We start from the raw sequence: 13,174 nt of genomic DNA on the forward strand, positions 1-13,174 counted from the left end.
CCAATGAGTCACTACCTTATCGTGGTGGTGGGGTTTGTGTGTCCCGGTGGTGGGGTTTGTCAGTCCCAGTGACCCTTGGAGCAATGTTGTCCGGGGCCTTGCTCCCATGGCAAACTGGTCTGATGTGAGGGATCAGACAAAGAATGGCTCAGAAGGGCTCTTATGATGAGCAACATTATTGGACGACATCTTCCCTCACCTGGACGCGGGTCACCGGGGCCCCACTCTGGAGCCAGGCCTGGAGGAGGGGAGTGATGGCAGGCGCCTGGTAGCCAGGCCTAGACCCATGGGGCCCGGCCGGGCACAGCCCGGAGAGGCGACTGGATTCCCCCTCACATGGGCTAACCACCTGTGAGAGGGGCCATAGAAGGCAATCCCCGGCTGCAGAAACGATCTCTTGGGGCGTGGAATGTCACCTCTCTGGTTGGGAAAGAGCCTGAGCGTGAGGTTGAGAAATTCCGGATCGACATAATTTGGCTCACCTCTACACACAGCTTGGGTTCCGGTACCACTCCTATCGAGGGGGTTGGACACTCTTCCGCTCTGGAGTTGCCCGCTGGACAAAAGGGTAGCATCCCTCCATCTTCGGGTGGGCGGACGGCACCTGATTGTTGTTTGTGTGCATGCACCAAACAGCAGTTCAGAGTACCTTCCCCTTTTGGAGTCCTTGGAGGGGGTGCTGGAGAGTGCTCCTTATGGGGACTCCCTTGTTCTGCTGGGGGGATTTCAATGCTCACGTGGACAATGAAAGTAAGACCTGGAGGGTGTGATTGGGGAGAACGCCCCCCCTGATCGAAACCCGAGTGGTGTTCTATTGTTGGATTTCTGCGCTCGTAGTGGATTGGCAATAATGAACACCATGTTCAAGCATAAGGGTGTCCATATGTGCACTTGGCATCAGGACAGCCGCATGTCTTGGATACTCGGGTAAAGAAAGGGACGGAGCTGTCAACCGATCACAACCTGGTGGTGAGTTGGCTCCGATGTGGGGGCAGATGCCAGTGCAGCCCGGGAGACCTAAACGTTTCGGTCCCCTATTAGAAGCACTTTCAATTCCAACTCGCCGCTCCCCACTCGACCTCGCCCGTCCAAGCTCCCCGCTCGACCTCACCCGTCCACGCTCCCCGCTCGACCTCGGCCGTCCGAGCTCCCCGCTCGACCCCTCCGTCCAGGCTCCCCGCTCCCACTTGACTTCGCCCGTCCAAGCTCCCCACTCGACCTCGCCCGTCCAAGCTCCCCCCTCGACCTCGCCCGTCCAAGCTCCCCGCATCTCCGTGCCGACTCACCTGCCAGTCGCACCCGAGCCAAAGCCAGCACATTGCTGTTTAGCTCAGTTAGTCAGAGTGTGGTGCTGAAAACGTCAAAGTCATGGGTTCGACCCCTGAATGGGCACAACCTCTCTAGAGCATGGGTGTCAAAGTGGTGGCCCGGGGGCCAAATCTGGCCCGCTGCATCATTTTGTGCGGCCCGGGAAAGTAAATCATGAGTGCCGACTTTCTGTTTTAGGAAATGATTATAGATGTACATTACATTTCCTGATTTTCCCCTTTTTAAAATCAATCATTGCAATTTTTTAATCCAATTATTTTCTTTTGTGTTTTTAGTTCAAATATACAAATGTTTTCCAATTTAAAAAAATATTTTGTTTCCACTTGAAATAAAAGAACATGATTAAAAGACATTTTTCCATACTAAGAAAAAAAAGCTCAATTAAAATTGCTTTAGATCTATAAAAACGGACTATTTGGGCTTTTGATCCAGTTATTTTAATCCAATTTAGAAAAATAAAAAAAATCTAGATATTAGATCTAAAAATGGTCCGGCCCACATGAAAGGGGGTTGATGTTAATGTGGCCCGCGAACCAACCCGGGTTTGACACCCTTGCTCTAGAGCAGGGATGGCCAAACCGGTCCTCGAGGGCCGCTGTGGGTGCAGGTTTTTGTTCCAACCAATCCAGCACAGACATTTTGACCAATGAGATTTCTGAAGAAAACAAGAAGCACCTGACTGCAATCCACTAATTGCACTTGTAGGACACCCGATTGGTGAAAAGGTGTCATCTTGATGGGTTGGAATGAAAACTTGCACCCACTGCGGCCCTTTGTGGAATAGTTTGGACACCCCTGCTCTAGAGTAAGTTAAGATTGCCTAAAATGATTTATTTTGCCGTAACATAACAGTTAGCGAGCTGACTTGTTGCATTTACGAGCATCACACAAAAATCATGGCCAATTTGCAAATGGCCGGCTAGCTCAGTTGGTCAGAGTGTGGTGCTTACAAGGTCAAGATCGTGGGTTCAACCCTTGCACAGGTGGTGACCTCTTCGTAGTAGTTTAAATTGCCTAATACAACTTCTTTTGCTGTAACATAACTGTTGAGCTAGTTGACGTGTTGCATTTGCGTCATCACGCAAAAATCTGGGTTGTTCAGCACATGGCCTGTTAGCTCAGTTGGTCAGAGTGTGGTGCTAATAACGCCAAGGTCGTGGGTTCAACCCCCACATGGGCCATGACCTCTCCGTGGTAGTTGAAATTGCCTAATACAACTTCTTTTGCCATAACATAACGTCTTGTCTTGATGTTTCCTCATTTTCTGTGATCTGGTAAGTTCTCTGCTCCACAAGGCAGAAGACGCCACACAGGATGTGAATCATCTCAGTGAGGGAATACTTGAGGTTTGTTCCCACCACATTTCTGTCCTTCCCAAATGGTTGTGAAATTAAATTTGTCTTCATACTCAAGCGGGCAGAACAGTGTTTCTCAACTTTGCTTAGCCTCCAATGAGGAAGCCTGTAGAAAATGATAATAGGATTACTCTTAATAGTCGTCACAAGTGCAAAAATCTCCAAATAAAGATGTAAAAACTCTTAAAATAGAATCAACAAAATGCTGTAACAGAGTTGTCTATCTGTCTGGTAAGTTGACTGAGCTACCTTGCTAATGCTAGTGGGTTAATTATCTGAACCTTAGCTTTTCATGCTAATTGCTAGCATGCGCGAGTATGAGTTTAGACACAGTTGTCGTATGTTCTATCAATATTAGAATATAATAACACATCACAAAATATTTATAGTTTAGGATTGTGGTCACATTTTTCACTCTTTCATGGATATCTTTTTAACTTTATGCTAAAAGCTAAGCTAACCACAAGTGACATAGAACCCTTCTTGAGAGTAATTACTTGCCCAAGACGCTTAACAAAAAGTGCATAACCTGATGACAACACTTTTTCTCACAATTGAATATAACTTTTACAAATGGAAGTATAGTTCTATAACCATAAAGATACAATTCAATCTTAAATTGCCGTCCAGAATAATTTATCGCATTTCCCTTCCCAGTACGTGTATGAGACCAACAAAAACAGCGACAAAGTGGTCCTCGGGAAAGGCACGTACGGGGTGGTGTATGCCGGCAGGGACGTTAGCAGCCATCAAGAAGATTCCAGAAAAGGACAGCACGTGAGTGGATTGTTTGTCCTTCCACTTGACAGCCACTAACAAACACAAATATTCCCAGCCGCTCCACGAGGAAATCTGCCTGATCAAGCGACTGAAGCACCGGAACATCGTCCAGTATCTGTGCTCCCTCATCGAGGACTCTTTCATCAAGATCTTCATGGAAGAAGTCCCAGGAGGTTTGTAGACAAAGCAGTGTTGATGAATAAATCCCAAATACTGTATTTTCACAACTATAAAATGCACCTTGTGATAGGGTGCAGTCTCGTTTGAGGGTATAGTTTCAGTTTTTTGTCAATACATTGGACGCATCATCCGATAAGGCACTAGCATGACACTAGGCTTGCGTATGTTATGCTAGCCGCTAGCGTATGTTATGCTAGCCGCTAGTGTATGTTATGCTATCCGCTAGGGTACCTATGTTATGCTATCCGCTAGCGTGCCTATGTTATGCTATTCGCTAAAGTACCTATGTTATGCTAGCCTCTAGCGTACCTGTTTTGCTAGCCGCTAGCGTACCTGTTAAGCTAGCCGCTACCGTATGTTATGCTATCTGCTAGCATACATATGTTATGCTAGCTGTTAGCGTATGTTATGCTATCCGCTAGAGTACCTGTTATGCTATCCGCTAGCATGCCTATGTTATGCTATTCGCTAGTGTACCTATGTTATGCTAGCCTCTAGCGTACCTATGTTTTTCTAGCCACTAGCGTACCCGTTAAGCTAGCCGCTAGCGTATATTAAGCTAGCCGCTAGCATATGTTATGCTAGCCACTAGCGTATGTTATGCTAGCTGCTAGCGTACCTATGTTTTGCTATCCGCTAGCGTACCTGTTATGTATTCGGATTTTCTGTTTTAACAATTGGGAAAAACAACTGCAATGTGTCACTGTCAATCATGAGTACTGAAAATGCAAATTTGAACTAAATAAATCATACTGGAAAAAGAAAAATTGCTCCAGCGTCTATAACCCAGGAGACTTATTAAACAATTTCCAAAACGGGCCTTAATATGTGACTCAAAGTCATGTTTTGGTATACATTTCTGCAATATTGAGTACTTACTTGTGAGTACTAAGTGTCTTTCTCAAACTGATGAATTTATTGAATCCATATTGGCAGATTTACAAATAACACCTAGATAACTAATAACACACAAAAACGAAAATTAGCTTTAAAAAAATAGACAATTTGTGAAATAAAAGAAATACACAAAAATTGACAAAACACCTCATTGGCTGAGTACCAAGAGGAATTAGCCTGGGTTTTATTCTTTATTTCTCTTTATATTACTTTAGCTTGCAACTTTCTGGCTGAGCTTGTCTCGTGCTGCCTTTCTCTTACCGAGAGCGCTTCTTCTGCTGCACTTATCTTCCCATTTAGCAAACGTACGCTCGCTCAAGCGCCACTGCACCCACTACAGGAGGTATGGTGAAACTGACATTAAAATACACAAAAAAATACAGTGAAACTAAACTGTGGCAGTTACATATCAATTGCCAGATAAGTTTAGTTACATGCCAATCAAATCCGTTTGTATAAATATAAAAGTGTAATAGAACTACAAAATGAACCCAAAGTCAGTTCTGGTGAAGTTGTTAACTGCGCAAGGAAAAGGAATTCTCCCCTTTGTGGATTCTCATGTGGGTTCTTAAATTTTGCTTTTGAGAAAAGGCTTGACCACAAAATGAGCAGGAAAATTGTTTTTCACCAGTGTGGGTTCTCGTGTGCCTTGTTAAATGTTCCTTTCGAGAAAAGGCTTGACCACAAACTGAGCACGAAAATGTTTTTTTGCCAGTGTGGGGGCTTGTGTGACTAATTAAGCTTTTCTTCCATGCGAATGTCTGACCACAAATTAAGCACGAAAATGGTTTTTCACCAGTGTGGGTTCTTGTGTGGAGTTTTAACTTGTGCTTGAGAGAGAAAGATTTACCACAAATCGAGCACGAAAACGTTTTTTCACCAGTGTGGGTCCTTGCGTGGATAATTAAGTCCTGCTTTCGAAAGAAAGCGTGACCACAAATTGAGCAGGAAAATTGTTTTCCACCAGTGTGGGTTCTTGTGTGGCTTTTTAAGTTTGCTTTCTGTGTGAATGTTTTACCACAAACGGAGCACAAAAACGGTCTCTGCCCAATGTGGGTTGCCATATGTCTTTTCAAAGTAAACATTTTACCAAAGGTTTTCCCACACTGAGAACATTTGCAGAGTTTGCCGCCACTGGGATTTTTCTTAAGACCTTCATCGTCATCATTATCATAAAGCAAGTCGTCACTATCTGATGGAGGAGCAATAAAAGCTTCTTCTTGCCATCCTTTTGTTGAGTCGCTGCCATGCAGAGGCTCCGCCCCTCTGCCGGCCACGCCTAGATCAACTTCACTCTTGAAAGGCTCAGCAGTTAACCAAGTGACATCTTGCTGCTCCTCCGTTTTGATTGAAAGTTGCTCTTCTCTCTATTGCTCTTTAATTTGGGGCCATGTTAAAGTGTTTGCAGGCTCCGCCCCTCCGCTGGCCACGCCAAGATCATCTTCTCTCTTCAAGGACGCACCAGTTGACCAGGTGACATCTTCTTCCTCCTTTTGTTATTTTAAGTTGCTCTTCTCTCTCTCTCTGTCTTGAGGGAACTCTGGCTCCTCCTCTTCGATTTGAGGGGGCTCAACATCCTCTTTGGCACCAGAAAACTCTGACACCTTCCCATCAGGACCAAGATATTTTCTGAAACCTGCAAAGACCCCAAGATAAATTATATATTTTATAAACTGTCTATTATTCTATCTAGAGGTTCTTTATGTTAGACTGGTAATTAAGTCTTATACTTATATTTGCAGTGGTTAGGCTGGAAAGAAAGGACTAATATGCTGGTCGCTACAGTAACGAAGCTAAACAGAAGAGGATGCCATACATTTGTGATGTTGTCAACATAGGACTACTGTAGTATTCTCATCAATAGCCAAAGGGGTTTAAACGTTTTTTTGAAGTGTATTTCACTAAAAAAGGTCTATTGGTCAGTAAAGTAACCTCACAGGCCCTTAAAGTTTTTCCAAATCTTTTTTGAGCCTCTTCTTTGCAGATATTCTCTTGTATTTTTGAGATTTTAATTTATTTGGAATCCTTTTAGAAAAGAGTGAAGCATCAAATATAAATTTTAATCATTTTTAATTAAAAAGGAAAAATGACAGCTATTCTTTTTTTGTTGACATTAAAAAAAAATGGAAAAAGAGCCAACATTCAGTTTTATCGATTTATTTTTCTAAATCAATAATTTTGAAATATATTTTTGGATTGAAATAAGTGGGAGAAAAAAAGCTGGTTTTAGAGTTTTTAAACAAAGGAAACATTATATATATATATATATATATATATATATATATATATATATATATATATATATATATATATATATATAGCCTTTTTATGATTTCATATTTTTATATGCATTACAGTATGAAAATGGGAAATAGTTGTTATGATCTGTACTTTTCCCATGATTTATTCTGCATGATTTTGTTTGTACTGTTTTATTGTCTTAAAATCAAGCTTGTACCTTCTGTCGACCTGAGAATTTTTAAATAAATCAATTGCAGCGCACAAAAAAAGCCGTTTTATAACTCATTGAGAGAATATATAAATATAAAAAGTGAACCCACCTTCTAGTCTGTGAAGAACAACTTTTGCATGCCTTATTTTGCAAACGATCGAGTGTTCCTCGTGGAACACTCCCACACGGGAATTCTGATGGAGGCACCTTTGATGCTAGCAGGCTAAACTAAAGTAGGCCGCAAAGCTTCAACAAGGCTTTAGACGCCTTAAAGATGATGTTGACTGAAACTTAAGACGGAAGAGTAGTTAAGCAAGACACATCGGCCACGCGTGGGTTTAGTTAAGTGGTGGAAATTGAGGAAAAACTTGGCGCGCTACGGTCACGACAAGATTGTGACTGGGGACGGAACCTTGACTTTCGGGGTTGCGCATGCGCGGAACATTGCGTCACTTCTGCAACTCGAGCGTCACTTCTTTCGGTGGCATTAGGTTTATTAAAAACAAGAGAGTCGAACATAGGAAATAATTATCCTTCAAATGGTCTGACATATGGTTTGAATAAAAATATTTTCGTAGGTTTGAATTTACGACATAAGTCACCATGAAGAAGGTTGCGGCTCAAAAGGAGGCGACGCAATACGCGCAAGCGCAGAACAAATCGACAAATTATCAAGGAACCATTGCTGTTTTGCCAAATTGAATCACGAGAGATGCAGTTCTTCAACGAAAATGTACCAACTCGCACGAATCATTTCCTTATTTGCTTAAATGAATTGAATTTGTGAGAAGAAATAAATGGCTTAAAGTGCCTCCATCATATATCAGGGTCCAAAGGAGGCGGGGCTACGGTCCAAATGGAGATCAAAGCGTGTGGCGTCACCAGGAGCTCTTTGCTCTTTGATGTCACCTATCAAAGCGCGTGGCTCTTTGCTCTTTGATGTCAACTGCGCAAATATGCAGCATCCAGAGGATGGCATAACAGTCAGATGCTGCAGTTGGACGTCCTCGACTCATCTGGAGACACGAGACTCATTTGGACAAACTTTTGGAAACAATGAAAATATTTCAAGGTAAGTTGGTTTCAACTTTGAGATAGTTTAGCCATTGACTGAGTGAAAGAGTCCTGCTCACATGTTGGCATTTATTTACTTGTGATGTAAAAAAGTGACTGAAAAATATAAAATTTAGTGTGTTCAGATTGTAAAAGGAGGCCAGAAGCTTTTACTATACTTTAATTTGTGGCTTTTTCTGAGCTTTGTCTTTGTTTGGTCGGTCGTAGTCGTTATGCTTGGTGCCAAGTCATGGAGATGTTTTTATTTCATTTGCAACATTTTGTGATGGATAATATTGGTGTTTGCAGCCAGCTCATTTTAGACATCTTTAAAAAACAGCAATTTTGACCTAATTGCACTTTTGCTTCCTATTTAACCAATTGATATTCATCATTTAGTTTTGTTAAGTCGAAAACAACATTTGGGATATCGTAATGTGCCAAACCCTCAGCCATTAATTGCCTAAATTCCAATTTATTAACTTAAACAGTGAACGCATTCAGCTCAATATTAAATTCATCATCGTGTACGGGTAAATTGGTCATGCAGGGGGGCTTTTTATCATGCTGTCTTTGCTGTCGTGCTAATTATGTTTTACGTTTTTATACCTTTGTTGTCCCGGCTGGGTTGGCTGTTTGCCCCCGCCTCCACCCTCACTTTCACTATCGATGGGCCGTTTGCTTTTGTATTCCCTTCAAAATATTCCGACAATGATGCACACAAATGTCCTCACAATAGGATAACGCACTTCCACTTGCCAACGAGAAGTAGTCTTAAATTAGCGATCGCTCCGTTAACGGGAGCTAACAGGCTAAGGGGGGGAAAAACACTGAAAAAAACGCTCAGTGCTCGCAGAGACGTTACAAAGAGGTATAGTTGCGACCAGAGATATTACACGAGGAGTTGCGGGGGAGAGAGCCAGTGCCCCTGACCGTTCTTATGAGCAGCCAACGAGAAGTAATATACTATACTGCGCGTATTAGCGATCGCTCCGGCATTAGCCGGAATCCGGCATCTCATTAATCCCCCAAAGAATAATAGACCTGCTACTGAATAAAAGATAATGGTTTTTAATGCCTCCCCTTTGGCGAAAGCCTTTTAACTAAATTAAAATCTAAAACATAAAAGAGAATGTTTACAATGAAAAGGCTCCAAAAAAGATTTGACTAATTTTAAGGAGCTACATCACCAGTGAAGAAACTTTTCTGACCAATAGTGCCATACTTTGAAAAATGCACCTATAAACAGTTTTCAACTCATGTTGCTGTTGACTAGAAAACTACAGTAGTAAGTACTGCATTGTGACGAAATGAATGTATGGCGCCCTTTTCCGTTTGGTTTCATTTCTGTGAACAAGAAATTCAGTCATTTATATTTGGAAAATGGTTAATCATTTATCTTTGTGTCTTTGCAGGTTTCAGAAATGATCTTGGTGCTGATGGGCATGAGTCTGTTGACCTTGAAGGGGAAGTTGAGCTCCCCCAAATCAAAGAGGAGGAGCCAGAGTTCCCTCAACAACAAATGGGAGACGAGCAACGTCCAATCAAAAGGGAGGAAGATCATTTCACCTGGTCACTTGGTGAGTTCGTGAAGAGGGGAAGATGTTCTGGGCGTGGCCAGTGGAGGGGCGGAACCTGCAAACACAGGAACATGGCCCCTAATTAAAGAGGAGGAGCCAGAGTTCCCTCAACAGTGCAAAAGAGAAGAGCAACCTCCAATCAAAAACGAGGAATGTGTCAAATGGTCAACTGGTGAGCCTTTCAAGAGTGAAGATGATCTGGGCGTGGCCAACATAGGGGCGGAGCTTCTGAGCAGCAGCTCAACAGAAGGATGGCGAGCAGAAAATTTAATTGCTCCTTTATCAGATGGCAACGACTTGCTTTTTGACGATGATGATGTTGAAGATGTTAAGAAAAATCCCAGTGGTGACAAACTTTGCAAATGCTTTCAGTGTGGGAAAACTTTTGGGAAAAAGTCTTCTTTGAAAACGCATATGAGGAGCCACACTGGGGAGAAACCCTTATGTACAGTTTGTGGTAAAACATTTACACACAAGGGAAAATTTAAAATACACACAAGAACCCACATGGGTGACAAACCATTTTCATGCTCAGTTTGTGGTAAAAGATTCACACGGAAGGGAGACTTAATTAGTCATGCAAGAACCCACACTGGTGAAAAACCATTTTCGTGTTCAGTTTGTGGTAAAACATTTAAACGGAAAGGAAGTGTAAAAAGACACACAAGAACCCACACGGGTGAAAAGCCATTTTCGTGTTCAGTTTGTGGACAAAGATTCACACGGAAGGGAATCTTAATTAGTCATGCAAGAACCCACACTGGTGAAAAACCATTTTCGTGTTCAGTTTGCGGTAAAGCCTTTTCTCACAATGAATCCTTAAAAATCCACATAAGAACCCACACTGGTGAAAAACCATTTTCGTGTTCAGTTTGCGGTAAAGCCTTTTCTCACAATGAATCCTTAAAAATCCACATAAGAACCCACACTGGTGAAAAACCATTTTCGTGTTCAGTTTGTGGTCAAAGATTCACACGGAAGGGAGACTTAATTAGTCATGCAAGAACCCACACTGGTGAAAAACCATTTTCGTGTTCAGTTTGCGGTAAAGCCTTTTCTCACAATGAATCCTTAAAAATCCACATAAGAACCCACACTGGTGAAAAACCATTTGCGTGTTCAGTTTGTGGTAAAAAATTTACACACAAGGGAAACTTAAATAATCATGCAAGAACCCACACTGGTGAAAAACCATTTTCGTGTTCAGTTTGTGGTCAAAGATTTACACGGAAGGGAGACTTAATTAGTCATGCAAGAACCCACACTGGTGAAAAACCATTTTCCTGCTCAGTTTGTGGTCAAGCCTATTCTCGAAAGCAATATTTAAAAAAACACTTATTAACCCACACTGGAGAACAATGTTTTCCTGCTCAGTCTGTGGCCACAGATTCACTACAACCGCCCAATTAAAAAGCTACACAATTGAAAAACCTGAAAAGAAGACTTAACAACCCGCAGAGGAGAAAAGCCCTTTTTTTTGCTCGACTTGTGGCAGGAATATCTTAAAAACACAATTACCCACACGTCGGAAACCTTTTTCCTGCTCAGCTTCTTGCCAGAGATTTTGTCGTAAGGATAGACTTAAAAGACGCAAATGTGTTGTGATAAGCAGTGGCCAATCACGGCTTTGCTTGCTTTTTCAATTTCTGTATGAAAGATCATTGTAATCGAAGTATAATTGTATTTTGCATTCTGAAAAGCTTGTTTACACTTTTTAATCTGTAATTTAACGTGTCATCTTTTTGGTAGTTTCAATAAAGCTCTCTTTTTGGTGAAAAATACTTTTTGGGTCTTTTTGTTGACAAAATCAGCCTTCCAAATTCAAAGGTAACAAAAAAGTGAAGCGTTATTTGCTCAGATTTAATGAATACATTAATTTGAACAATTTGACAAATTATTATATAAGAGATTGTTTTCTTTCTACAGGTGTGCAAATACGGTAACTTCATGTCTGAAATTAACGGTAAATTGTTTTTATCTTTTTGATGTTGAAGGGGATAATTGGTAGAAATGCAACTAGATTTTTATTTTATGTGTAACTATTGGAAAAACATTGAGTAAGAAAGTTTTATAGGAGATGATAGACAAACTACAAAGGGAATGTAATGTTAAATGTTTGCAAAAAACTACTAGATTGGGGTATTATTTACATTATTGAATGAATTTGGAGTTCTTGATCAGCATGCATTTTATGTGGCTTAATTGCTGTAAAGGGTACAAGCTTAATATATTAATCGTTGCCAACAGGGGAAGCTGGTGGTTCAATTCTATTTAAAAATATACATTTATTTATTTGTTTCTGAATGTGAATGTAACTATTGCAGGCAACGAGAGCCCTTTTTGTGTGCCAGGCCGGAGAGGTGTTTTTTTTTAACTCCTGTGAAGAATCCAGCTTGGTTTTCCATTTGTATTTTTCCTTTTTTTTAGGTTACACGGTCTTTCTATTGTTTTGGAATCAAGTCGACCTTATGTTCACTTCTGAGAAGTAAGTAAAGTTTGTATATGGAGGAAGCAGTCTAGCTATTTATTACAGTACAGTAATACCTCGACATACGAGTGCCCCGACATACGAGCAATTTGAGATACGAGTAAATTTTCAAGCAAATATATATCTTGAGATATGAGACAAATGTTGATATACGAGCATACAGCGGACCCGAGAGGCTGCTCATAAGAACTTCATGCGTACTGTCTTTCCCGTCGCAAGGCCCTCGTGTAATGTCTCCACGAGCACTGGGTGAAGCGTTGCATTTTTTTCAGTGTTTTTTTTCCCGTTAGCCAATGCGAATGGCGGAGGAGCTTGTTCGATAATACGAGAGGAGTATAGTACTTCTCGTTGGCAAATGGTCCTGTGTTATCCTATTGTGAGGACATTTGTGTGCATCATTTTGGGAATATTTTGAAGGGAAGACAAAATCAAACAACTGTCAATATTGACTGGCAAATAGAGCCAACACGGGAGAAGAAAGGTATCAAATGTCAAAAAAATTAGAATTAAGTTTAGTGTTAGGTTCGATTAAACATATTTTTGAGTGTGTCTGCATCGTAATCCAAGTTTATTTAAATTAGTTTGTTATGTTACGAGCGTGTTGCCGTGCAAAAAGTATCTCTGTCTAATTTTACTACTATTAAACACATTTTAGTACTATTAAACCACTAGTTATTTGTTACTTTGTTAATAGATGGTGAATTAGAACAAATAAAAATGTTTCTCCAATCCAATATCCTGTTTTTGGTGTTTTTTTTAGAGGCTTGGAATAAATTAATTTGTTTTTAGTTCATTTCAATGGGAAACGTTCGTTCGAGTTACGAGAATATCGACATGCGAGCTCAGTCCCGGAACAAATTATGCTCGTTTGGAGTATCCTACTTGACGATGGAGCCCATCCCCCACACAGTTCCTGTTGTTTTGTTTGGTCGGATATGCACTTTGCTACTAACATCTAGTGTTGTGCAGAACATTAATGCAGTCATTAAAAAAATGCATGAATCTGCTAATTGGGGTTAGTCATAATTTTAAATCGTGTGATAATTTTTTGTTCTTAGTT

At 41.1% G+C, this 13,174-nt stretch overlaps 2 protein-coding genes and 1 non-coding gene across 3 annotated transcripts; all 3 read left to right on the plus strand.

The window, feature by feature from the left end:
* Window positions 1-2,436: 2,436 nt before the first annotated feature.
* trnai-aau (transfer RNA isoleucine (anticodon AAU)) lies at window positions 2,437-2,510 on the plus strand. Its single transcript has one exon. It is a non-coding gene; the product is annotated as a tRNA-Ile (tRNA).
* On the plus strand, window positions 2,503-4,893 carry LOC144066112 (mitogen-activated protein kinase kinase kinase 5-like). Its single transcript, XM_077589459.1, has 4 exons — window positions 2,503-2,523; window positions 3,342-3,461; window positions 3,520-3,637; window positions 4,757-4,893. Exons 1-4 carry the CDS (start codon window positions 2,503-2,505, stop codon window positions 4,891-4,893), a joined length of 396 nt encoding a protein of 131 aa, XP_077445585.1.
* Window positions 4,894-7,648: 2,755 nt separating this feature from the next.
* LOC144066002 (uncharacterized) lies at window positions 7,649-11,405 on the plus strand. Its single transcript, XM_077589285.1, has 2 exons — window positions 7,649-8,065; window positions 9,462-11,405. Exon 2 carries the CDS (start codon window positions 10,041-10,043, stop codon window positions 11,034-11,036), a length of 996 nt encoding a protein of 331 aa, XP_077445411.1. The 5' UTR covers window positions 7,649-8,065; window positions 9,462-10,040; the 3' UTR covers window positions 11,037-11,405.
* The last annotated feature ends 1,769 nt before the right edge of the window (window positions 11,406-13,174 follow it).

The sequence above is a fragment of the Stigmatopora argus genome, chromosome 20, assembly GCF_051989625.1.
Source record: "Stigmatopora argus isolate UIUO_Sarg chromosome 20, RoL_Sarg_1.0, whole genome shotgun sequence".
NCBI lineage: Eukaryota > Metazoa > Chordata > Actinopteri > Syngnathiformes > Syngnathidae > Stigmatopora > Stigmatopora argus.